The sequence below is a fragment of the Puntigrus tetrazona genome, chromosome 7, assembly GCF_018831695.1.
Source record: "Puntigrus tetrazona isolate hp1 chromosome 7, ASM1883169v1, whole genome shotgun sequence".
Lineage (NCBI taxonomy): Eukaryota > Metazoa > Chordata > Actinopteri > Cypriniformes > Cyprinidae > Puntigrus > Puntigrus tetrazona.
Genome location: NC_056705.1, coordinates 7,676,432 through 7,699,611, shown reverse-complemented (window position 1 = coordinate 7,699,611; position 23,180 = coordinate 7,676,432). Strand labels below are relative to the sequence as shown.

The 23,180-nt window shown below is 39.1% G+C and overlaps 4 protein-coding genes and 1 pseudogene across 4 annotated transcripts; 1 reads left to right on the top strand and 4 right to left on the bottom strand.

Moving 5' to 3' along the window:
- Nucleotides 1-8,066: 8,066 nt before the first annotated feature.
- Nucleotides 8,067-12,346, bottom strand: LOC122349584 (trichohyalin-like; the record flags this gene model as incomplete). Its single annotated transcript, XM_043245690.1, has 2 exons — nucleotides 8,067-12,083; nucleotides 12,115-12,346. Coding segments are annotated over 2 exons (4,110 nt in total), but the record flags the coding sequence as incomplete, so codon positions are not given.
- A 1-nt stretch (nucleotide 12,347) lies between these two features.
- On the bottom strand, nucleotides 12,348-13,077 carry LOC122349582 (golgin subfamily A member 6-like protein 1; the record flags this gene model as incomplete). The annotated part of the gene is made up of 1 exon (XM_043245686.1): nucleotides 12,348-13,077. A coding segment is annotated over exon 1 (522 nt), but the record flags the coding sequence as incomplete, so codon positions are not given.
- Nucleotides 13,078-13,132: 55 nt separating this feature from the next.
- On the bottom strand, nucleotides 13,133-15,325 carry LOC122349580 (GTPase IMAP family member 4-like; the record flags this gene model as incomplete). Its single annotated transcript, XM_043245683.1, has 2 exons — nucleotides 15,195-15,325; nucleotides 13,133-13,482 (listed from the first exon to the last, which is right to left on the bottom strand). Coding segments are annotated over exons 1-2 (396 nt in total), but the record flags the coding sequence as incomplete, so codon positions are not given.
- Nucleotides 15,326-15,329: 4 nt separating this feature from the next.
- On the bottom strand, nucleotides 15,330-16,869 carry LOC122349578 (GTPase IMAP family member 4-like; the record flags this gene model as incomplete). Its single annotated transcript, XM_043245682.1, has 2 exons — nucleotides 16,495-16,869; nucleotides 15,330-15,952 (listed from the first exon to the last, which is right to left on the bottom strand). Coding segments are annotated over exons 1-2 (657 nt in total), but the record flags the coding sequence as incomplete, so codon positions are not given.
- Nucleotides 16,870-21,416: 4,547 nt separating this feature from the next.
- The window catches only part of LOC122349576, a 7,661-nt pseudogene continuing 5,897 nt past the window's right edge, over nucleotides 21,417-23,180 (top strand).

Genomic DNA, 23,180 nt, shown 5'->3' with positions numbered 1-23,180 from the left:
TGACATTGTCTTTTGTGCATTAGTTCCCATTACTGTTTGTGGCTACTCCTTTCCTGAGAACACAATTCCCAACAAACACATACACCTATACCTATTTCCTTCAAGTTTAAGTGGCTCAGATTTGTATTTTTCAAAGAATACAGATAATGAGTGCAGTTTCTTAGACACAAAAGGGAAAGAGAAACTCAGCTAACTACTAAAGTATTATAAACTCATAACTTTATTACAACAACTATAATCTAAGAGGTTAAGTACTTAATAATAGCTTGATCAGTGATCACAGATCATATATATTGAAGCAGAACTGAATACACTCCTTAGACAAATGTGGAGTCCAATCCTAATGGTAGGGGCTCTCCTACTGTGGAGGGGCTGTGGGTTAACCTCAAAAGCCACAAAAAATAAATCCCAACTATGGTATATACAGTCAGCTACATAAATATATGGACATTGACCAAATTTTCATACTTTCTGCTCAAATTTAGGGATCCCTAGGTGTTAAGATATTTATAGCTTAATATAATAGCTTAATAACTCATGGACATCACCAGAAACTGGGTTTCCTTTTTTGTTATTATTTTCCAGGTCTGTAATGCATCTGTAACCTGGCAGATAAGGAGATCCAAGTGCAAAGATTTATTCAAAAACATGGTAAAAACAGGCAAACAGATGCATAGAAAACCAGAGAGCAGAGAGAAACCACAGCAAACGTAATCCAAAGGGGAGAGACAGAACAATAATCCAAACCTACAAACAATGTGCGAGACGGCAGGCAAAGAGTAAATCCGGACACTAGTCAGGGACAGGGAATGGCTCTTGTTGTTATCTCTAGGAGAGGGATAAGCGCTAAACAACACTCGACGTAGAACAGAGGGAGAAACCTCTATTTATGGTGTGTGTGTTTAATTGAATGCAGGTGAACGCTTCATGAGTTCAATCAGGTATGTGTGTGTCGTCAGTGCAATGGATGATGGGAATTAAAGAGCGGAGTGAAATACAACAGCGGTGTGGTGTAAGAATCAATGTGGTGAGGGAGTGTCATCTGGTTAAGAGTGAGCTAAAGTCTATGGACTGAGTGGACCTTGTGGTGAAGCCCCTGTGTTTGCTCTCATAAAGTCTTCTCTTGATCGTTTGTCAGAGACACGTCTACCTTCTGGAGAGTGTCCTTTTCTTGGCTGGATGTTGTGAAAGGGTTTTTCTTGATCGTGGAGAGGGTTCTTCGATCGTCCACTTCTGTTGTCCGCCCGTGAATGGAGTTTCTGAGCTCGCCAGTGCATTATTTCTTCTCAGAATGTAACTGTTGACTTGGCCACCCGTCATTTTCCTGCTGTCTCTCTGATGGATTCGTTTTCATTGTTTTGACACCTTCACTTGCATGGAGAGCTCTTTTGGCCCCATGACGTGGGTTCTTCCTCAAAAACTGGTAATAATCGTAATAATTCTGTGTAACGTAATATTTTATGCATAGAATTCTGGAAATTCCCCTGTGATTATGAACTATGGATCATACTATTATATGGAGTTTACACATATGCAATAAAATTAACTCAAAATACAAGAATATATATTTTTGTAATATTCAGCTCACATTATCAAAAAAAAACGAATAAATACAGAAAAAAACAGCAGTCAAAAGATCATCTAGTTTTTATTAAAAACACAGTAGGCTAATTGCTTTCTCTGTTCGTATTCCAAAGTATTAGAATATAAAATTCTGAAGATAGATAAACTTGTTTCCAAAGCATAAAATGCATCTGTTTTGCATCAATGATGATAGGAATTACTGCTTATGAAGAACAGCGTTCTTATCTCAGCTCTGCATTTACATGTATTCATTTTTGCAAATGTATTTTTCCAAAGTGACACACAAATGAGGAAAATAACGTAGTCGAATGCTGATAAAGCACTTTTTATATGCAAATATAAAAAGTCAGAGAGGGCTTATAAAATATGGTTTACATTTCAACCAACACATCTTCTAAATGTTTAACGCTTTACATTTTATTAAATAAACACTTAAGTTTGTAATATTTGTATTAAGATATTGTATTAAGATATCTGTACTAATTCGAGAATTTCTGGTCATGTGAATCAGAAAGCGAATCACTCGTCTGAGTTGGTTCCTTCTACCGAACTGGTCAAACAGAAGCAAACTCTTAAAGACAGAGAACAAAAAAAAAATGCTATTAAGTGAAATATTTATCTACAAGGAATTGAAACATACCTGAAAATAGAAACATTCCCTTAGCAGCCTGGTAAGGATGATGGAAAGGCAAGGGTTAATCCATTCCTGGTTTACGTTAACTGATGAGAAGAAGCACTTCTCTTTAGATGTAAAGTAGTGTTGAACTTTGATGGACAAACAATGCGATATATATAGTCATTAAAGGTGGATTTATTAGTTGTTTTTCTCTTCAGTGATGTCTTGTTATCATTATAGTCATTATCATTCTGTGTTTATTATCATTATCATTATAGGCCCCATCATACAGGCTCACGGCTTCTCCTACCACTGCTACGCCGATGACACACAGCTCTACCTCTCTTTTCATCCAGACGATCCAACGGTAGCTACTCGGATCTCGGGTTGCCTGGCGGACATCTCGACATGGATGCAAGAGTACCATCTACAGCTCAACCTGACAAAGACTGAGCTGCTTGTATTCCCTGCCACTCCAACTACACAACACGACTTCACCATCCAGCTAGGTTCTTCGTCAATTACCCCATCAACCTCAGTCAGAAATCTTGGTGTAATCCTCGATGACCAACTAACCTTCAAAGATCACATTGCAAAGACTGCTCGATCCTGCAGGTTTGCGCTACACAACATCAGAAAGATCAGGCCCTTTCTAACAGAGCAAGCTGCACAGCTTCTTGTCCAGGCCATTGTCATTTCTAGACTGGACTACTGCAATGCTCTTCTGGCTGGACTTCCATCGAACACAATAAAACCTCTACAAATAATTCAGAATGCAGCAGCACGGCTGGTATTCAATGAGCCCAAGAGAACCCATGTTACACCTCTCTTTATCTCCTTACATTGGCTACCGATTGCAGCTCGCATCAAGTTCAAGGCACTGATGCTTGCATATAGAACAACCACAGACTCAGCACCGGTCTACTTCCACTCACTATTACAGATCTACACACCTCTAGAAGTCTGAGATCTGCTAGCGAGCGACGCCTCGTGGTACCATCTCAAAGAGGCTCGAAATCACTCTCCAGAACTTTCTCGTTCTCTGTTTCTGGCTGGTGGAACGATCTTCCCATACATATCCGGAATGCTGGATCTCTGTCAATCTTTAAGAAACTGCTGAAAACTCACATCTTTCAGCAATACCTGACCTCATAAAAAAAAAAAAAAAAAAATACTCTCACTGTCTCTGTCTCACTTCTCCTCCCCTTGTTTATTCATTCCCTTCTGGCATGTACTAATTTGAACACTCCCTGTGACTGGGTGTTACAAGCACTTACTTTGTCTGTTTGTCTCTCAAAAATGAATCGCTGTTGTACTCTCCATTGTAAGTCGCTTTGGATAAAAGCGTCTGCAAAATGACTAAATGTAAATGTAAATGTAAATATATAGTCATTGACATATATATATTTTTTTACACCAGAGGAGTGCAGTAAAACGACGGCAAAGCACCGAATCCAAGCATGAGTATAAACAGTTATAGTGATATAACTGTGAGAAAAAGCGCTGAAATATATATATTTTCCTCCTTGTGTTTGTGAGTGTGGTGAAAACTTCATTTATACTGATGAGAGAGGGTCTGCGCTTGACCTAAGGGGTCGTGAGGATCCCAAATAAAAGGGACTGGGCTTTAGTTGAAAGGATATAGTGAAGCGTTTTCAGGTCACTCGTCTTCTGTGGAAAAGTACAGCTGGTAAGAGTTTGTGACCTTGGGTGAGACTGAGATATAAAAGTGGAGGACTGCCCTCCCTCTTTGTCGCACTCTGCAGCAAACTGTTTGTTTCTGTGCGATCGTCTGACCTTCTTTACAGCGAATTAAATCATTAAAGACCATTTATCGAGTTTGTCTCTTACATTGTGAGAGTTGTTTTAAAAATCGCCGTGGCGTGAGATATTAGCTGCACCGATCAGACATTGAGCCGCGCTGTGAAAATAACATAGCGATATTTTATTAAATCAAGCAAATTTAACGAAGTAATGCAGTTTATGAATGAAGACCCCAAAACCAGGAAACGAAGCGCTAGACTTAAGAATTACGATTAGATGTTGAACAAAATCAAACTGAAAGATAAACGTTTAAAGTTATAAAAACGTGATTTAGAGATCACTATGGTGGGACGAGGCGTAACGCCGTTAAAAACACAGATCAATTTAAGATATCTAGTGTATATATGTTTTGTCGCTAGGCTATATTGTGCTCATCGTCATTATGAATATTGTGAATATATTTTAACGAACACTGCTTCAAAATTTGTCTACAAGATGTTTGTAAAAGATAATGCAATGGACAGTTTGAGCAAGCGGTTTTTTGTTTTTGCATGTTTTTGTTTATGCAATAAATGATAAATATTAAATATTAAAACAATACATATTTGATAAATAAATATGTATACAATAAATAGAATTCAGGCTTGTCACAAATTATATTTCGTCCCAACCATCAGAGCTCTTAGCCATTTTGACGCCATAGGTATTATGAATAGCTACTTAACCTGTTTTTTTTTGTTTTGTTTGGTTGTTGTCGTCAGAGGTATGATCCTGCTCCCATTAAGCACTGTTGATATGCTAAATGGCGCTAAATCAAAAGCGGTTGTTTAAATCAAGTGAACAGCATCAAAAATAGTTTTTCAATGAGCAGTGATATAATTCCTGCAATAGCACACACACACACACACACACGCACACAAAGAAAAAGAAACAATTATGATGTACAAATTATAACCCTGGTGGCTTTCAAGCGTGAGGATGGGGCATCTTCTGCATTCAAACAGAGACAGACATAGCCATTAGGCAAAGCCTTGGGCCCCCAAAAGTCAAGGGGCCCCTAAAATCCTTTAATATACAAGATGCGCATTAAGCGTGGACCGTGTGTGTATCTGCCGCGCGAGCGCGAGGTCTCTCTTTATGCACACACACTCTCTCTCTCTCTCTCCGATCTGCTCTGGTCGGCGAGCTGCGCTTTCAGTTAAAACCACAGATGCGCTGCTTCTCTCATTTTTCATGCAGTCTGTGTCGAAATAACAGCACAGCTATTATCTTTATCTTACATGTAGCCTATTCGATTTTATAAGACGACGGCTCGATTATAAATTAAGATCAGCATCTTGGAAGGTAGAGCTGGTTATAGGTTGCGGTCATTATTTCACATTCATCCCTGACAACAGAAAAGTAAAATACATAAATGAAAACAGTTTTATTGAGAATTAGCTGCAGCGAAAATACGGTATGTGGGCGCGCAGAGATGCAAACAAATGTAACAATAAATAATAAATGCATAGCATGTTCAGAAGAAGTGAGCTGTTATTTACGGTTATTTTTAAAAATTTATAGTTTCTCATAATTTATTTGCTTTCGTTCCACTTCCAAACAAGCAATATTGAAGGAGACTAAAAACGAATTGCTGGGGAACTAATTCTGTAGCTTTATACAGATATCAAAGCCAATTTTTTTGTTTTTTTTCAGCTTTACTTTATAAGGATAGGTTATAATAATGCATTGATATAATATTAATGCGAGGTGAGTGAACGGTGGACAGTTTTTGGCCATGCAATATAGGCAGAGTTTACTTGGCTGGACACTTTATAACGCATTAGCTTTATTTATTTGCTTTATTTGTTTTATTGCTCCATGAAAGCAAAGTTTAATCAAGTGAATTGGCTTAAAAACACACAACTTCAGGTTATTTAATAATTTACTTAATAAAGCACTTTCAATGCACTGCTACAATGATCATATATTCCAAAATATATTTAAGTGCAAATAAATATACTTACATATAACTTTCAATTCAAGTACTTTTTTTGTAAAACATATATTTTGGTTGTTTTTCTTTAAATATTTTAAAGCGTGCTAATAGTTGTATTGTGAAAATGGGCTAAAGCATTAAAAATTTAAATAATAAAAATATTATTTTTTGGTAGCATTTTTGCAATGTACTATTAAAACAGGAAATATATTATGAATAAAATAAAGCATACTTTTTCCACCATAGGCCAGCATTTAGTAATACTCTTCATGGTCCATCAGAACTGATATGTCTGCTCTCGGAGACATCGGTTTGACCTTTATTAGGTCACTGCTCACTGTGTGGCAGACAGCACCTGAAGATCTCGAAAACAGAAATACAAGCACCAAAGGGGGCGTTTTAAAGGGCATCTGGAGGGTCAGGGTTAAAGATTGGTTAATCGGCCAGTGCCAAACATGCACCTGTAAAAATACAGCATTATTAGCATTTCAGCGGCGATTTTTTTGCTCTATTTTGCTCTATACCACACATACACGGATGGACCTCCCTCACAAGCGAGACATTTGCGCAGGGAAGTTTGTCTGCAAGTCTTCATGTTCTGATATATCGTTGTATTTAAGAGAGAAATGAATAAACCTATTCTACCGAGTTGATTTTGGGTGTTGAGAAATAGAAAAACGTGCATTACTTTGGAAACGTCGATGCAGGCAATCTAAAACAATGTAATTAAGAGCGTGGAACACGACTGAAGCGTTTTACATCCTGACATATAAAAACCTCAGCACTGCTTAATCTGATCTGACCAAAAGAGAAATGGCCATATGGTAATTGCTGCGAATTTAGGCTAATTAGTATTGTCAAGAGGTTTTATCATCCATTAGAGATAGCCGGATTCAGCACACATACAATAAGCATGGCAATGAATCTGTCTAGTGGTTGAAGAGGAGACTGAAATTCGAAGTTTATGCTTGCGAAACAATATTAGCATGGCTGTGTTCATTACCTTAAAAGGCTATAGCGCAGATAATGACTAGAAACCCCAAAATAACAATTAATGGACAATTGAAAGGAGTCGACTAATGCACTCAGACACACTTTCGGGTTAGATTGCATATTATTTTCCTCTAATTAAAGTGTTTCCCTGAAATCTAACAATGTGGTCTGATAAAAATCAAATCTCTACTTGATGTCATAAGTGATAAATTACAGATTCTTTCAAAGGACTTAGAAATAGACCCCCTGCAGATAGATACAAAAGTTGTGGGCAGAGCGAGAGCCATTACTTGAGTCAAGCGGATGAAATGTTGAAAAATAGTTCTCAAGATATATATATATATATATATATATATATAGCGGGTGAATATATATATATAGGTGAGGAATGCAGGTGAAATGTTGAAAAATTGTTCCCAAGATTATATAGTGTATATATTTTGAGGAACTATTTTTCAACATTTCACCCGCTAATGGCAAGGCGGAGGAATATCCGACGCCATCGCGCAATTACCTCAGATTGTATGTAAGCGTTTGGGTTTGGGTTTGAGGGCTATAAAAAAAAGAATTCCATTTCAAATGTGTGTTTTTCACTCGATGGAAAGAGTTTCTCTTTCAGACGAAACAGAGCCCCTTTTTAAAGGTAATAATTTACCTGTCAGACTCCCAGCGGATGCACAGCGAGACTCCACTTTGCTGAGGCGCTAATGGAAAATCCATTTTGTTTATGTTCCGGAGAATCCCTGAATATGCCTGCATCGGTGTTAAATGCAACTAATTTGCCATCTTTATATCTTCTCGATTCTCGCAACACATTATGAGGAGCGTCTAAAACTTAATGAGTCGTTTTTAGACTGAAATGATTACATAAAATGGCGTGTCCGTTCACTTGAGGCGCTTAGGAAATTAATCACGCCACTTTGGATGGTATCGAAAACAGAGAAAAGAGCGTTTGGTCCTCATATTTGCTAACAGATTAGTTGAAGATTACAAAATGCTATGAATAATTGTGCAGGCAGATCTGATACAAGCGCGCCATCGTCTGGTAAGTGTGTGAATTACGTGCAAAGCTTACACGTGTTCGCTTTCTAAAAAAAAAAATATATATATATAATAATAATAATGCTAAAGTCATTTGAAAATGGTTTATTTTCACATTTAGGTGCTGCTAAACACATAAATAATGCTTAAAGCAAAGAATTTCAAGACAATGTTTTGTCTTTCCCACAATTTAAATATCATTCACAGTTTAAAACCTTTTTATTATTTTTCAATCCAGTTTGTAGTATTGTCCATTGTTTCCTTCCAGCATCTCCTCAACCTTCTCCAGCAGCTTCACCACATCAGATTCCCGGTGTCCATTGTTAAGCACATGGCACCTGTTCCCACACTTTCGAACCAGCTTCTCCAGGTTGCTGTTTCTCTTCACGTGCTGCTGGATGCTCTCTCTTAATGTTTCCCCCCAGGTGAGCAGAATAATAGTGTGCCTCCATGATGCTTTTCCTATCACGGACATAGTACGTTCGACTGCGTGCCTGTACTGACCAGTGAAGGACACGTAAGCGGGAATCACCAGGATGAAGGCGTGTGGTCCAGGATGACACAGAGGAATACTTTGACTAAAGGTGTCTTTACTTTCAGATCCAGATCTCCATTTCAGGCCCTGAGGCTCTACGATCGTGAGACGTCTGCCGGATATCTCTCCCTTCCAAGGGTTGCTTCTGTCCGCATCAGGCCCCACGACGGTGCATCTCGCTGGGTGACGGGATGACCAGGAGTCTCCTAAAAGCATCAGCCTTAGCTCAGATGCAGGCCAGGGTGTATGCAAAGTAGCTTGGAAACTGGCGCTTGACGATTCAAAGAAGTCTTCCTCACTTTCGCCATCAGAATTGTCATTTTCACCAGCTTCCTCTTTTTGCTTGGACTCCGGTATTTGTTTAACCCTTTGGTTCTTCACCGATCTGTTGTTTTCCAACTCCATTCGCTCTTCACTTCTTGTATCTCCGGCGTTCCCATTTGATTCAGTGCTGTTTGTCAATCGCTGATGCCCCGAGAAAGACTCTTTCTGTATCTCTTTGAGCTCTGTGTTATACAAATACTTCTCCCATTTTTCAAGTTCCTCTCGCTTCCTTTTCATCTTGTCTTGTTCACTATTTATCTCCAGCATTTTGCTGTCCAGTTGGTTTTGACGTTCTTCAAGCTCTTTTTCTCTTCCATCTAGTGTTGTTTTTAGGAGCTCTACAGCACTTGCCTTCTTTTCCAGATCTAAGTCTTGGTTCTGCAGAAGTTTGTGTTTGTCCATCATGTTATTATCTCTAATAGTGAGCTCTGATTCACGTTGGCGCAGTTCTGTCTCTCTGGTATCTAAAGAACATTCTCTGTTTTTCAAAACATCCTGCTGTTCCTTCAGACTGCGCAACGTGTCTTCATGCATTTGTTCCCTATTTTGCATGACTTGCTGTCTTTTCTCCAAGTAGATTTCTTCACTCTTCAGCTTCTCCTCTCTTTGAGAAAGAGCTTCCTCGCCTTGTATCAGCTCTTGCTCCTTTTTTCCTAACGCTTCTCTCATGCTCTCAAGCTCCAGGTCGCGTTCATCAAATGAAGCTGCTTGGTTTTGCTGCTTATCCTCCATATCTCGATGTTGCTCCATCAACCTTTGACCTTTGAGTGCGAGCTCCTGCTCCCTCTGGACAAGTTCCTGCTCCTTTACCTGCAGTCCATTTATTTTTATCAGAAGATCGCATTCCTTATTACTCAGCTCAGCTTGCCATTTCTTCATGTTGTGTTTGTTATTTTCGAATTCCTCCGAGATCTTTGAAAGCTTTTGGGTTTTCACCTCCCACATCTGCTCTCGTCTATTAAGTTCTTTCTCTCTAGTTTCCAGATGCGTTCTGAGCATCTCCAAAGATTTTTCTTCTTCCTTAAGCTTGCGTTGCTCTTTAATAAAATTCGCCTCTGTTTCCAGCAGCTCTTGTTCTCTCCTCTCCATCTGCTGTCTAATGTTTGCCATATTTTTCTCCTGCTTTTCAGTCTGATCTTGTAATTCCTTTTCCTTGGTCTCCAATATCTTCTCAGTAGCTTGTAGCTCATCCCTTTTAAATTTTATCTGCTGTTCCTGTGCCTTTAAATTTTCTTCTCTATCTATAAACTCTTCTGATCTCTTCTCAATCTCCTCTCTCTTTCGCACCAGATCTACAGCCAGACGTTTGTTATTCTGACTCTCGTTTTCTAGATTCTTCTCCTCTTCTCTTATCTTGTACATCTGCTCTTCCAAATCCAGTTCTCGCCTATTCATTTCATCCTCTCTAGTTTCCAAATCTTGTTTGCTTTGCGCTAACTTCTCTTCCTTCTTTTCTAGCTCTCTCTCTCTCCTGTGAAGCTCTTGTTCTCTCTCTATCTCTTTCACCTCATGCTCTTGGTGCCTTTCTCTTAGTTTTTTCTCATAATATGCCTTCATGTCTTGCGTATCGCTCTCTTTCTCTTCCAGTAGCTGTTTGAACTCATTTATCTTTTGCTCCAACCCTTTCATTTCTTTTGTCTGTTTCTCAGAGTGCTTTACTGAAGTCTGAAGATCTGTCTCATAATCTTCACATTTGAGCCTCAGTTCTTCTAATTCGTTTCCCAGTCCTGCATTCATGTTTTTTAGGGCGTTGTTTCTTTCTTGCTCTTCCCTGAACTGTTGTCTCAGCTCATCCAAGTGTCTTTCTGTTTCCTCATGCTGTTTGTTTGTCTTTTCCATTTCCTCTTCCATCGTCATATTCTTTGTTTTGTAGGCCTCTATCATTCCATCAATCTCTTCTTCTAGATGTTTTAGTTGAGCAGCAGCTTCTTCAGTATTTGCTTGAATGACGTTTTCCAGTTTTTCAATTTCTCTTCTATGTTTTTCATTGATGTTTTGCAGCTGTGTGTCCATTTGTTTATCTTTCTCCAAGTCTTTTTGATGTAATCTGGTTATTTCACTCTCTTTTGCTTGTAGTTCTTCCTCTAAATGTTTTAGTTTAGCTGCACTTTCCTGATTATATACCTGAATACATTCTCTTAACTTTTCAACCTCTTTCTGTTTTTCAAGAGCGTTTTTCTGCAGTGTGTTAATTTCTCTCTCTTTTTCCAGTTCTCTTGTTCTTAATTGGATTATTTCACCATCTTTTGTTTTGAATTCATCCTCTAAATGCTTCAATTGAATAGCACTTTCTTCAATATTCGTCTGCATGCTGTCTTTTAATTTTTCAGCGTCCTGTTGTTGGCCAATAATGTTTTTCTTAAGTGTGTGAATTTCTGTGTCTTTCTCCAGGTCTCTTTGTTTTAATTTGGTTATTTCATCTTCTTTTATTTTCAGCTCTGCCTCTAAATGCATGAGTTGAGCAGCACTTTCCTCAGTACGTACCTTAATATTGCCTCTTAACTTTTCAATGTCTTTCTGTTTTTCGCTAATGTTTTGCCTAAGCATGTCAATCTCTCGTTCCTTCTCCTGGTCTCTTTGTCTTAATTTTTTGATTTCCTCTTCTTTTAACTTCAACTCTTCCTGTACAAATTTTATTTGAGCTGCATGTTCTTCATTATTGTCATTTAACCTTTCAATATCAGTTTGTTTTTCGCTAATGTCTTTCTTTAGTTTGTCAATGTCTTTGTTTTTCTCTAGGTCTCTTTGTTTTAATTTGTCTATTTCGTCTTCTTTAGTTTTCAACTCTTTCTTCAGGACTTGAAGTTCAGCTGCATGGTTTTCAGTATTTGCCTCGACAGTGTTTCTTAACTTCTCTATATCCCTCTGTTTTTCAGTAATGTTTTGCTTCAGTGTCTCAATTTCTTGCACTTTTTCCTGATCTCTTTGTCTTAGTTTGATTATTTCCTCATCTTTTTGCTGAAGTTTCTCTTGCGTTTCAGCATTTCGATGCAGCTCCTTTTCTTTTTCTCTCATCGTTCGCTCTATTTCCTCATCTTTACCCACCAGTTTATCAATGAGTGTGTTGTATTTCTCAACGGTTCCTCTGTGCATTTCTCTCTCAGCTTCTGTTGTTTTCACTTGCTCCTGATAGGACATACGAAGCTGCTCCATCTCTTTGGTCATCATCTCTATCACCTCTCTCAGCTTGTCCATCTCTTTCTCTCTCTTCTCTACTTGTTCACTGAATCTCTCTCTTTGTTCTCTTTCTCTGCTCTCAGCTGCGAGTTTCACCCCTCTCGATTTCTCTTAAGATGTTTTCAGCTTCATTGTCTCTTTCTTTCAGTTTCTTCTCCATCTCTTGCTTATGCCAGACAACCTCTTCTTCATACCTACGCTGTGATGCATCCATCTCTTTTTCAGTTTCTTCAACCTTTCCTCTCATCCTGTCATTCTCTTTCTCAGCTTCCAGCAGTTTGTTTTGAAGTTCATTCTTCTCGTGCAAGTGTGCGTGCTGAATCTCAGCCTCTTTCTTTCCTCTCTTGCTCTTTGACGGCACCCATGCTCTCCATTTCCAGCAGCTTCATCTGAAGCTCCTCCACTTTTTCTTTAAGTTCTTCTCCCTCTCGCTCTCGTTCCTTTAATCTCATCAGCAGTTGCTCTTTCTCTTTATGTCCCTGATGGAGCTTCACCGTGACTTTGCTCATTTCTGTGCTCAGCTCTTGTAACTCTCTCTCCTTGTCTTCGGTCAACCACACCATCCTCTCTTCCAGCTCGCCCATCACGCTTCTCCTGTCATCTTCACCTCGATACGGCGCCTCTTCCCTCTCAGCCTTCCCTGGAGATTGCACTTTGTCTTTTTTGCGTCTCTCGAAAAACCACCGAATGCTCTTGACCTCTCGTTCCTTCATCTTCTTCAGTTCCTCCTCCTGCCGTTGAAGCTTATCACTGAACTCCTTGACCTTCAGCTGGAATTTCTCATTCTTTAGTTTTCCTAACTCTTGAATCTCATGCACCAGTGGCGAGAATGCCTCGCAGCGATTTCCCGCCACCATCTTCTCAATCTTCTCCAGAAGTTCCGTGATCTGAGTTTTGGAATTCCGAGATTCCAAGCAAGCGATGCTGCTGATAACGTGAAATCTGTTTGAACATCGTTCCACCAACCAGCGAAGATCCTTTCCTCCTCCTTGGATGTGCTGCTCGATGCTGACTCCCTCTCGTAGCTGGTCACCTCTCGTGAACAAAAGAATGGTGTGTCTCCAAACTGCCTCCCAAAAGCTCCAAGTGCTCCCGCACCGCCTCGCGCTTGGATGATTAAGTCCACTCTCAGTGCCAGTAGAAATGCATGAGGTCCAGGAGGACAAAGCGTGACGCTAAGTCCAATCTCTCGCTTCACTCTCTCTGGAGTTAATCCTCCAGGTTCACCCTCCCATCCGGGCACATCCACCACCGTCACCAGTCTGTTAGAAACCTCCGTCTGTTGTCTCGAACACTCCTCAGTGGCCTCTCCGCTTTGAAAGTATTCCGCTCCACCGAGGACGGCGTTCCCGGCAGAGCTTTTTCCCGTCTCCCTCTCTCCCAGCAGAACAAGTCTCAGCTCCGGGAGACGATGTGAACCTCTGGAGAAGAGATTCCTCTCATCTAGGTCTTCCGTTTGCGGATTATCATCTAGCAGAGACGGGAGATATGATATAAACAAAGGAATAAATAAATTAAGCTTCTGTAAATAATGGCTTTTCTTCAAATTTTATTTGCATGCAATCGTTTTGCTAAACGAAGGTTATCTACTTCACTTTGAAAATGAATTATGCAGTCTTGTATCAAGATCAACATTACATAAATTTACATTAATTTCACAGCAAAGGAAGCTTTTAATCAGGAAGCAAACAAATGTCAAATTCCTCCCTCAGAGATCAGACCTTAGATTATTAATCATTACATATTAAATGCGTGGTAAGAAGAAAATTTCAAACTTATTTTTAATCTCTTTTGAAACTAGATTGGATCGAGTGGTATTTACCAGATGTCACTTAGGTCATATTTATGCTTAAAGGTGAAGAACCTGCTTAATGCATGTTTTGCAAGGTTCCCATTTCTGTCAGAAATATTGTATTGGACTTTCTAGCTTTAAATGTCTATTTTAGAAGTGAACTCATTTAATGACTTACTTTAGTATAATTTTGTGAGGAAAAGTTTTACAATTTTAATGTAAAAAATCGTATAATAATATAATATAACTGTAATATAACTTGTTGTTATAATGTTTATTTTTAAATAGCTTTTGCAGTGAAAATAACCTATGATGGTGACATGGCATTAAATAAATATATACTTCTAAAGTAATTCCATTTCTATTAGACTGTATTGTTTTTAAAGTAAATAGATAATAATTTTCAGTATGATTATTCAGTAATGTGTTTTACGGTGTATTTAAAAGTTTTTGTATAGCGTTATCCTTAAAGGTATAGTGTTTTGTTATATTTTGAATAGTGTTTTGTTAATTGTATGATTTTTATTATTAAATCACTTTTTCGACATGAAATGCAAATACAAATATTGCATTAAATAAAATGCTTAAATTGAATTTACTCACTTTTTAAAGGAGGAAAAGGAATTATTTTCTACCCAAAATGATAATTAACTTGCTCCAAGAAAGTGTAAATTAATTAAAAATGTGAAGCACCACAAAATTAGTCTAAAGGACTGTACATTATATTATATAAGTATTTTTCAGTAGTTTAGAAATACTTTATTTTTTATCTATAAAAATGCAACATTAATAGTTTTTTTTTGGTCTGCTTCACAGGAAAAAGACAAAAAGTACAAACCAGGAGCAACATGAGGTAAGTAAAATCTTATATATATATATTTTTTTTTAGCATTTTTGCCCTGCACACAGCCAAAGCTTTCAGAATTATGTAACTAAAAACTGAATTGAAAGTAATCCAAATTATTTTACGAAAAATCTTACACAAACATCTAAAATCATTGTTCAATTTCCTCTCTGGAGAAACATTTATGCAAGCACCTGAAACTCAAGGTTAGAAACTTTTGTAAACACATTTACACAATACTTGTACAAATACAGGGCTTTCCGTGTTGTATTGAATGGTACAGTTCAATAAGTACTATCTAAGCATCCATAAGTCGAGATACATGCCATGTTTTCTTACTTTAATCATAAACTGAGATCATTTTGAAATGCTTTAGTCAAAAAGCTCATGTCGTTGGGCTCCTCAATCTTAATTGAACCTTCATTCTCTCTCCGTGTCATTTTGACTCAAGATTGTTATTTTAATGCTAGTGAATGGCGTCGTAACAATGAATAAAAACACTAAGGAAGAGCGTCACTTTTCACAGTTTCACAGTTTCACACTCACTCATCATCACAGCTCTGATGGTTCCTCGGTGCGTCTGCGCCTCCATCAGCCTCTGTTTCTTCCTCCTCTCCCGAGCCCTGCGTTTGCTCTCCAGCTCCAGCTCCAGAAGCAGCAGATCCGTCTCATAATACCCCCCCTTCTCTCCTCCACCAGCTCATCCATCTTCCTCATCAGGTCCCTCACCTGCGATCCGTCGTCAACGCGCCGCTTGTTCTCCAAAACGTGAAACCTGTTCCCGCACCGCTCCAGGAGCGTCTGGAAGGCCTTGCCGCCGTTTCGAATCCTCTGTTCGATGGGAACCGAGCCCAGCTCGTCTCCCCTCGTGAACAGCACCAGCGTGTGATCCCACACCGCTTTGCCCAGCAGCTCTAGATGCTCCTCGATCTGCCGATGGTAGTCGGCTGTCACCGAAGTACAGGATCGCACCACTAGAAGCACGGCGTGGGGACCTGGCGGACACAGGGACATGCTCCGCTTCGTTTCTCTCCTCACCCAACCAGGAGTCCCGTTCACTGAATAGTACCATTCCCAGCCTGGGGTATCCACAACCGTAACTCGCCTTCCTGCCACGTCGGCTCGCCTCTTCACACACTCCTCGGTCGGTTTGCCTGTCTCAAACCCTCCCGCCAGGCCTAGGATGGTGTTTCCAGCGGAGCTTTTCCCAGCACCTTTGCGGCCTAGTAAAACCAAGCGAAGTTCAGGAAGAGACGAAGGCTGGTGACTTCCTCCATTGGCCTCCACTGCCTGCGGCCTCTTGTCTGTGAATGAAAGATAACGTTTTGTTTAGTCGTGCAAGGTTACACCACTGGTTAGAAGATACGAATGCATTCTTGCATTAATGCAAATTAATGCCAAGGATGCGTTAAGTTGATCAAAAATGAGAATGAAGCTGCACAACTGTTTAGAATAATCATGAATTTTTTTTATTGAGCAGCAAATCAGCATAAAAGAAGGATCAAGTGAAATTGAAGACTGGAGAAATGATGCTAAAAATGCAAAATTGCATTACAGAAGTGAATTACATTTTAAAATATTGTAGCGCAGATATTTTAAATTGCAACTATATTTCAAAATAATATTTTTTTTTTGCATTATATAAATAAATGCAGCCTTGGTGAGCTTTAAAGAAAAAAAAAAAAAAATATATATATATATATATATAAATATATATATATATATATATATATATATATAATATTAGTAAATATGAATAAAATATGCACATTTGTAAACCAGGATGCCACATCACTGTCTTTTTAGTGAGACCGGACCTGAACCAATACTATCGTACTTATCTTACCCAACAATGAAGGATTCCCTCTCTGCATTTCCATCTTTGTCCGTCTGTCTTCGTCCTCCTTGGTTCTTCTTTTTAACTATATTTTTGACATCAGCATTGTTTACACCTCAATAACTTTGAAGCGTAAGCGATCGACTTCCTACCGATGCATGGAAGAGGTAAAGCGGAACAAAGCGCTGAACGTGGAAGCTTGATCATGTGACTAACCTGCGGTTTGCACAGGAAGCACCATCTACTGCTCGCTTGGGTAAGGCGGAAATCAAACAGGCGCCTTGTGGTCAGTGTTTCTCTTGTCATATGTGCATTAACTTACTTGATGTCATGATGCTCAAGAAGGTCAATTTTTGTCGAATGCATCAGGACAAGTATGTTGATCAGATGAAACACACACACAAACACATATGTGTGTATATATATCGTGTGTGTGTGTGTGTCATATGTGATCCTACATATATATGACCCTGGACCACAAAACCAGTCATAAGTGTCAATTTTTCTAAATTGAGATTTGTACATCATATGAAAGCTGAATAAATAAGCTTTCGAATGAAGTATGTTTGTTTGGACACTGTTTGATTGATTGATCTTGAATCTGAGGGTGCAAAAAAAGCAAAATACTCAGAAATTCGCATTTAAGTTTGTCCAAATGAAGTTCTTAGCAATGCATAGACTATCACTAATCAAAAATAAAGTTTTAATATCTTTATGGTAGGAAATTCGCAAAATATCTTCATGAAGCTTGATCTTTCCTTAACATACAAAATCGATCATTTTGACCCATATGTATTTTTGGCCATTGCTACGAATACACCCCAGTGACTTAAGACTGGTTTTGTGGTCAAGGGTCTCACACACACACACACACACACACACACACACACACACGCACATGTATAACATGCTAGTCCAACCAAACATTTTCATGAAAGGCCCATTTATAAGCTGTAGACTGTGTCCAACCTGTATTATGTAACTGGATTTGACTTGTTTGTTAATCTGCTTTGACAAGCTTTCATATTGTACCAAGGCATTACCTCTCCCTGCGTTAAAGTTCACGGTGAAAGAAAGTTGCCTGTTCTCCAGTGCTTCTGCTCAATCTAAAGGTGAGCTCATGCCTGTGACTCATACTCTCCCAAAGCATCCGAAGGGGTCCGGACATCATGTTTCCCGTTAGAGACTTTGGCAAAACAATATTTCCATATAGAACGCCTGGAGCAATGACGCAAACTGCCCAGATGATCTATAATGCCATGCAATGAAAAGTCATTTGAGAGTGGAACAAGACTACATGCATTTAAGATAAATTAATATCTTATGCAACATCATTTGCCTCTCATTTAAATCAGTAAGGATGTCTACTGGAAAGCAACATACTAAAGAAAGAATCTTATTATACTGTTTAAGTAGTGGGCCATTTTCGCTGTAATAACATATCCGTCACAGGCAGATATCAGTCATAATTACATGTTTTACCTTTTCGAAACCTTGATGTGTGCGTTGCATGCTTTGAATGCTTTTTGCTTCACAGTTTTAAGAGCTGTACAAAAAGTAAAAGTAAATAATCCATTGATCAGCTGGACAAAGGTTTGAACGTCTAAATAATGGATTCGTTTCTTACAACTATGCAGCTATTTTCTTCGCAAGACATTAACTGTTGAACTGGAGAGGAGTGGATTATCGTGATGTCTTTTATCAGTTGTTTGGACTCTCATTCGACGGCACCCATTCACTAAAGAGGATCCATCGCTCAGCGAGTGATGCAATGCTACATTTCACCAAATCTTTTCTAGCTAAGAGACAAGCTTCTTTGCATCTGCAATGATCTGAGGGTGAGTACATTTTCAGTTTGTTTTTGGGTGAAAAATTTAATGAAAATGATCCTGCTCTGCCCGGGCAGAAGAGAAAGACACGACACATTCCACACTCGTGTCTCGGCCTCATTTCTGCTCACCACAAGTCAAACAAACGGGGTAGTTTGCACTTCCACTCTAATGTCACACATACACACCCTCTTCCTTTTATAGTGCTAATCTGCATACACAGACACGCCCACCGTGATGCGCGATGCTGCTCTCACACACAGGGTTATTCCAGCCCTGTATATATAAATGAAGACAGAAACTGTCCTGAGGTTCTCCCAGACTCCAGGTTCCAGCGTCTGCAGACCAGGGCCACATTTCTATCGAAATAAACCAGGTTAGTGCACCTTAGCATGTTTAACAGCATGCAAATTGTACTGTTCAAAAGTTTAAGGGCGTTAAACAAAACAAAAATATTGTGAAATATCATTGTAATATAAAATAACTGTTTTCTATTCGAATATATGTTAAAATATGTTTTATTCCTGCCATGCATCACTCCAGTCTTCACGGTCCCATGATCCGCCCAAGAAACTTTTACTATAATTATAGTTTCATATTTTTGTGGAAACCGTAATCCATCTAATTTTTTTTTTATGACCGTTTGAATGAAAAGTTCACAAGAAAATTATTTGTTTGAAATTGAAATCTTTAAGTCAATTTAATGCATGCTTGAATAGAAGTATTAATTTCCTTGGGAAGAAAATACACTAATATTTTGTGAAGAGCATGTGCTTGCATGTAATATGATCTGATAATTGCAAAGAACAATTTATCGTCTTTAAATACTGCCGTTATTTTAAGTGACTGTATTTTGGTTTTGCCACAGATTTGTGCTTGCAAATGCATGCATTTGTTGAAGTAAGCCTGCGTGTGTTTACATGCACAGCCAGTTTTCCGCGTAGCTTTAAACTCTTTAAACGTGTGCCACCATCTGTTTTACATCGACGTGGTAAGAGAACAAGATATTAATAGACATTTAAAAAATAAAAATCATCAGCAGCGATATATTTTTCCGTCTAGTTCACCTCGCCAGTGGTTCAGTGTGGAAAAGTGAGGTCAGCGGGGTCTTTAAGTGTGAACAGAGACCTCACTGTGCTCCTGGAGTTACTCACCGCTCCGGTGGGCCAAACCTCTCCTCAAACTTCACACCTCATCCAGGGAGACGCCCTTTATGTAATCCACCACGCAGGTGTTTGTGTGTCTGCGGTGACACTTTGTGCCAGTGTACAAGCTGCCATTGTGCAGCCTATCATAAAAATACTTTTTCCACCTTTAAACGCAAGGAAATGCTATTTTGATCACCTCCGGGAGTATTACGGTATCCAAAGAGGTATTGTGTAAAACTCACATTGTTCCCACATGTTTGTGTTCTTGCAGAAACAAATGAATTAGTTTCAGCAAGCTTCGTAGCCATGTTTGGATTTGAAAATAAAGAAGACAAAACTGTTGCAAACGAATGACAGAGACAGAGAAGCTGTGCCGTGTCTTACTCATTAGCTTACGTTTCTACATCGGATTCCTCACTCAGCAATAAATGAACAAATTCCTGCAATAAAACTGCGCTGCAGCACATGCTTTGAGTTTGTCTATGAGCACATGTTGTCATCCTTGATGCAAAACAGAAACGTAGAAAAAAAACAAAAAGAATGCAATGATTTTTAAAGAAAGAAAGTCTTCTTCGTGACTGGCTGTATGTGATGTGTGCATCGTGATGTCTGTGTGTCGTTTCTGAGGGCAGCATCTGAAGAGCAGCAGTTTAAGTGGTCTCTGCACCAGTACCTGCCATGGCTGATCAAGAGGCTCGAGAGACCCCGACCCCTGCCGCTCCGCCGGCCCCGGCTCGACCCAAACGCGTGTCCCACCGCGGCCGCACGCTGGAGCCAGAGTCAGCTCCAATCAACAAGAGGGGAAAGTGGAGAGTTCGAGCCCTTCATGTTACTGCCCGAGGACCGCCGCCGCTAAGGGTGAGGCCCAGAAAACCTACACATTTCAGCCTTTTTTTAAAAATTTTTTTTTATGTGAAAAGTGTTTTTTAACTATTAGCCACCATTAATAGATACATACAGCCTTGCAAAATACCAATAGACATATTTAGAGTAACCCTAAAATGCCAAACATTTTCAGTCTCGTCATAGTATTTGTTTAGAGGTAATTCTAGTATAGTTATCTTTCATATTTGGTGTGCCTTTGTGTGGTTTATAAATTGTATTTATATTATATTAAAATTATTTGTATTTATTGTAAATATATATATATATATAAATATTTATATTATATTAAAATTAATATTTGTGTTGAATGCCTTCATTTTATATATATATATATATTTATATATATATATATATATAGTTTGCTCAATCACCTGTGCTGTTATTAAAATTAACGCTTACGTTGTTGGTAATTGTTTTTGGACACGTATTATGCTACTGAAAAATTTTTGGTCATTTAAGTAATGCTGAAATAAAATATTAGATATAGAAACATTAAAAGAAAAACTCACATTTGCAAAACCTATATGAAAGTAGTTACACTGTCCCAGCATCACACAAACTTGAATTAATAAGCCATTAAAGCATTAAAAGTAACTGCAGCATATTTATGCATTAAAATTAAGCGTTTCTAATTTCTGTTAAATCACATTTTGGCATATAGACCATTAAAATGAAATGCAACAGGACATAAAAAAATATAAAAACAAACGAAATGAAAATGTCATTTTTTTTTTATTGTTACATGCACAAGAAAATGTGAAATGATCAAACACTGTGTCTAAGTTCAGTATCCTGTTAATGTTATCAGTAATAATTAATACACACGCAGTACAGAATAACTCACACTGTATGTTTGGGGTTTGCAACAGTAAAAGGAGATGTTTTATTTGCTGTATAATTTGGTCTTATCTAGTCAAAAAGCCGGAACAAGTATCCTAATCTCTGAAGACCATACTTACCGTCTCCACCAGAAAACAGAGAGCTCTTGTCTCAGTGATAATATTTATTGCAGGAAACTGTAACTTGTCTTTCGTCATCCTGTTCCCTTCGAACCCCCGGAGATAAAGGGATGACAGGCATCCCGTGCGAGAAGGCCATGCCATTTTTTTGTTGATTATTGATTGTAAAAAGCGGGTAATTCACAGCCGAGCCTCTGATGCGCTGACAGTCCCGTTTCCGCCCCTCAGAGTTTCTGGATATCTGGGACGTCGATGTTCTCAAGCGACCTCAAGAGATCAATAAACAGGGGCACCACACGCACCTGTACTCCAGCGACTCGCTCATCGTGCGGCGCGCTCAGGAGTTTCAGATCAAGATCACCTTCGATCGGCCCTACAAACCGGCCGAAGACAAGTTTGCGGTGGAGTTCGTCATCGGTGAGTCTCTCATTGGGTGAGAAGTCAGAAACGAAGCCTCTTTATAAGTTTCCTTTCGCCTGGGTTCGATTCGCGAAAGCCTCGGAATTGCTTGAGTCTAAATCAAATGCCGCGTAGATCTCTCCAAATTGGTAAAACCAAACGTCTTTCGATGTTTTTGAAGCAGGCCACGCTTCCTTCTGCTTAAATGATCAGCTTTCCCCTTTTTGCAATACCTACGATTATTTAAAGAGCCGAATTGTCCAGCGCAGCATTAAATGTAATTCGGTGTGCATTTTCAGCATGCATTCAACATTGAAATTTCACAAGAGATGTCATTATTCTGCTATCATCACTTTCCCTTCTCGTTGGCACACTTCCCTTTAGTGCACTTCTCATTTTCCTGATATGTATCCAGCTGTTATTGCACATCCGGGCACTGATATTTAAGGAAACTGAGCACGCGATCGGATTGCATAACGTGCTTTTTCACTGGAAAATGAGTTTACAAACGGACAGTGCAAAACACTGCGGCTAATGCTAGTTGCGCGCAGAACAGAAAGTGCTACCAATTAAAAGTTTGGCGTCATTATGATAGCAATTTTTGATCGTTTTAAGTAAGCTGACATGTCTTATGCCACTGAAAATTTCGAATAATTGCTGTTCTTTTGACCTTTCTGTTACTGAACGAATGTTGCAAATAAAAACGAGTCATCAGTTGTTTAAATCTTCAAATCAGCATAATAGACTGATTTCCGAGGACCGTGTGACACTGGCGACTGGAGTAACGATCCCACGATTTTAAAAAGCAAAAAACATCTTAAGCGGTAACAATATTTCACAGTACTGCTAACTTTGCCGCGTTTTGCACATTGAATAAATGCAGCACTGCTAAGCAGAAAAAAATCAGATTTGTGAATGGTGTATTGGTGCACAAAACTAAAGCTATGAGCGTTAATCATTTCTTTGTGATGAGTTGTTGTTGTTGTTTGTTGTTGTTGTTGTTGTTGTTGTTGTTGTGCACTAGGGCCGAGTCCTCAGTACAGTAAGGGCACCTACATTCCCGTTTTCCCCACTGAGGAGCGTCAGAGCGCGTTTGGAGAGGCGGATCGTAGAAACCAGTGACAATGTCGTCACTATGGGCATCACGGCCTCACCAGAGTGCATTGTGGGAAAGTACATGATATATATCGGTGTGGTGGACGCCCTACGGTATCCGCAGAGGACCAGGAGGGACCGGCGCACTGACGTCTACATCCTCTTCAACCCGTGGTCGCCAGGTCTGACTTCCCTATCAAGCTACCATAGTCTTTAAAAACACGTGCAGCTAGGCTCGTCTTTTTAAATTGCTTGCATGGAGGGAAAAGATGTGAGTCATGCTGGCTGATGTTATCTTCAAAGCTGATCCTGTGTTCCTGGATGACGAGGAGGAGCGTGAAGAGTGTGTTATGAATGAGCTGGGGATCATCTATCATGGA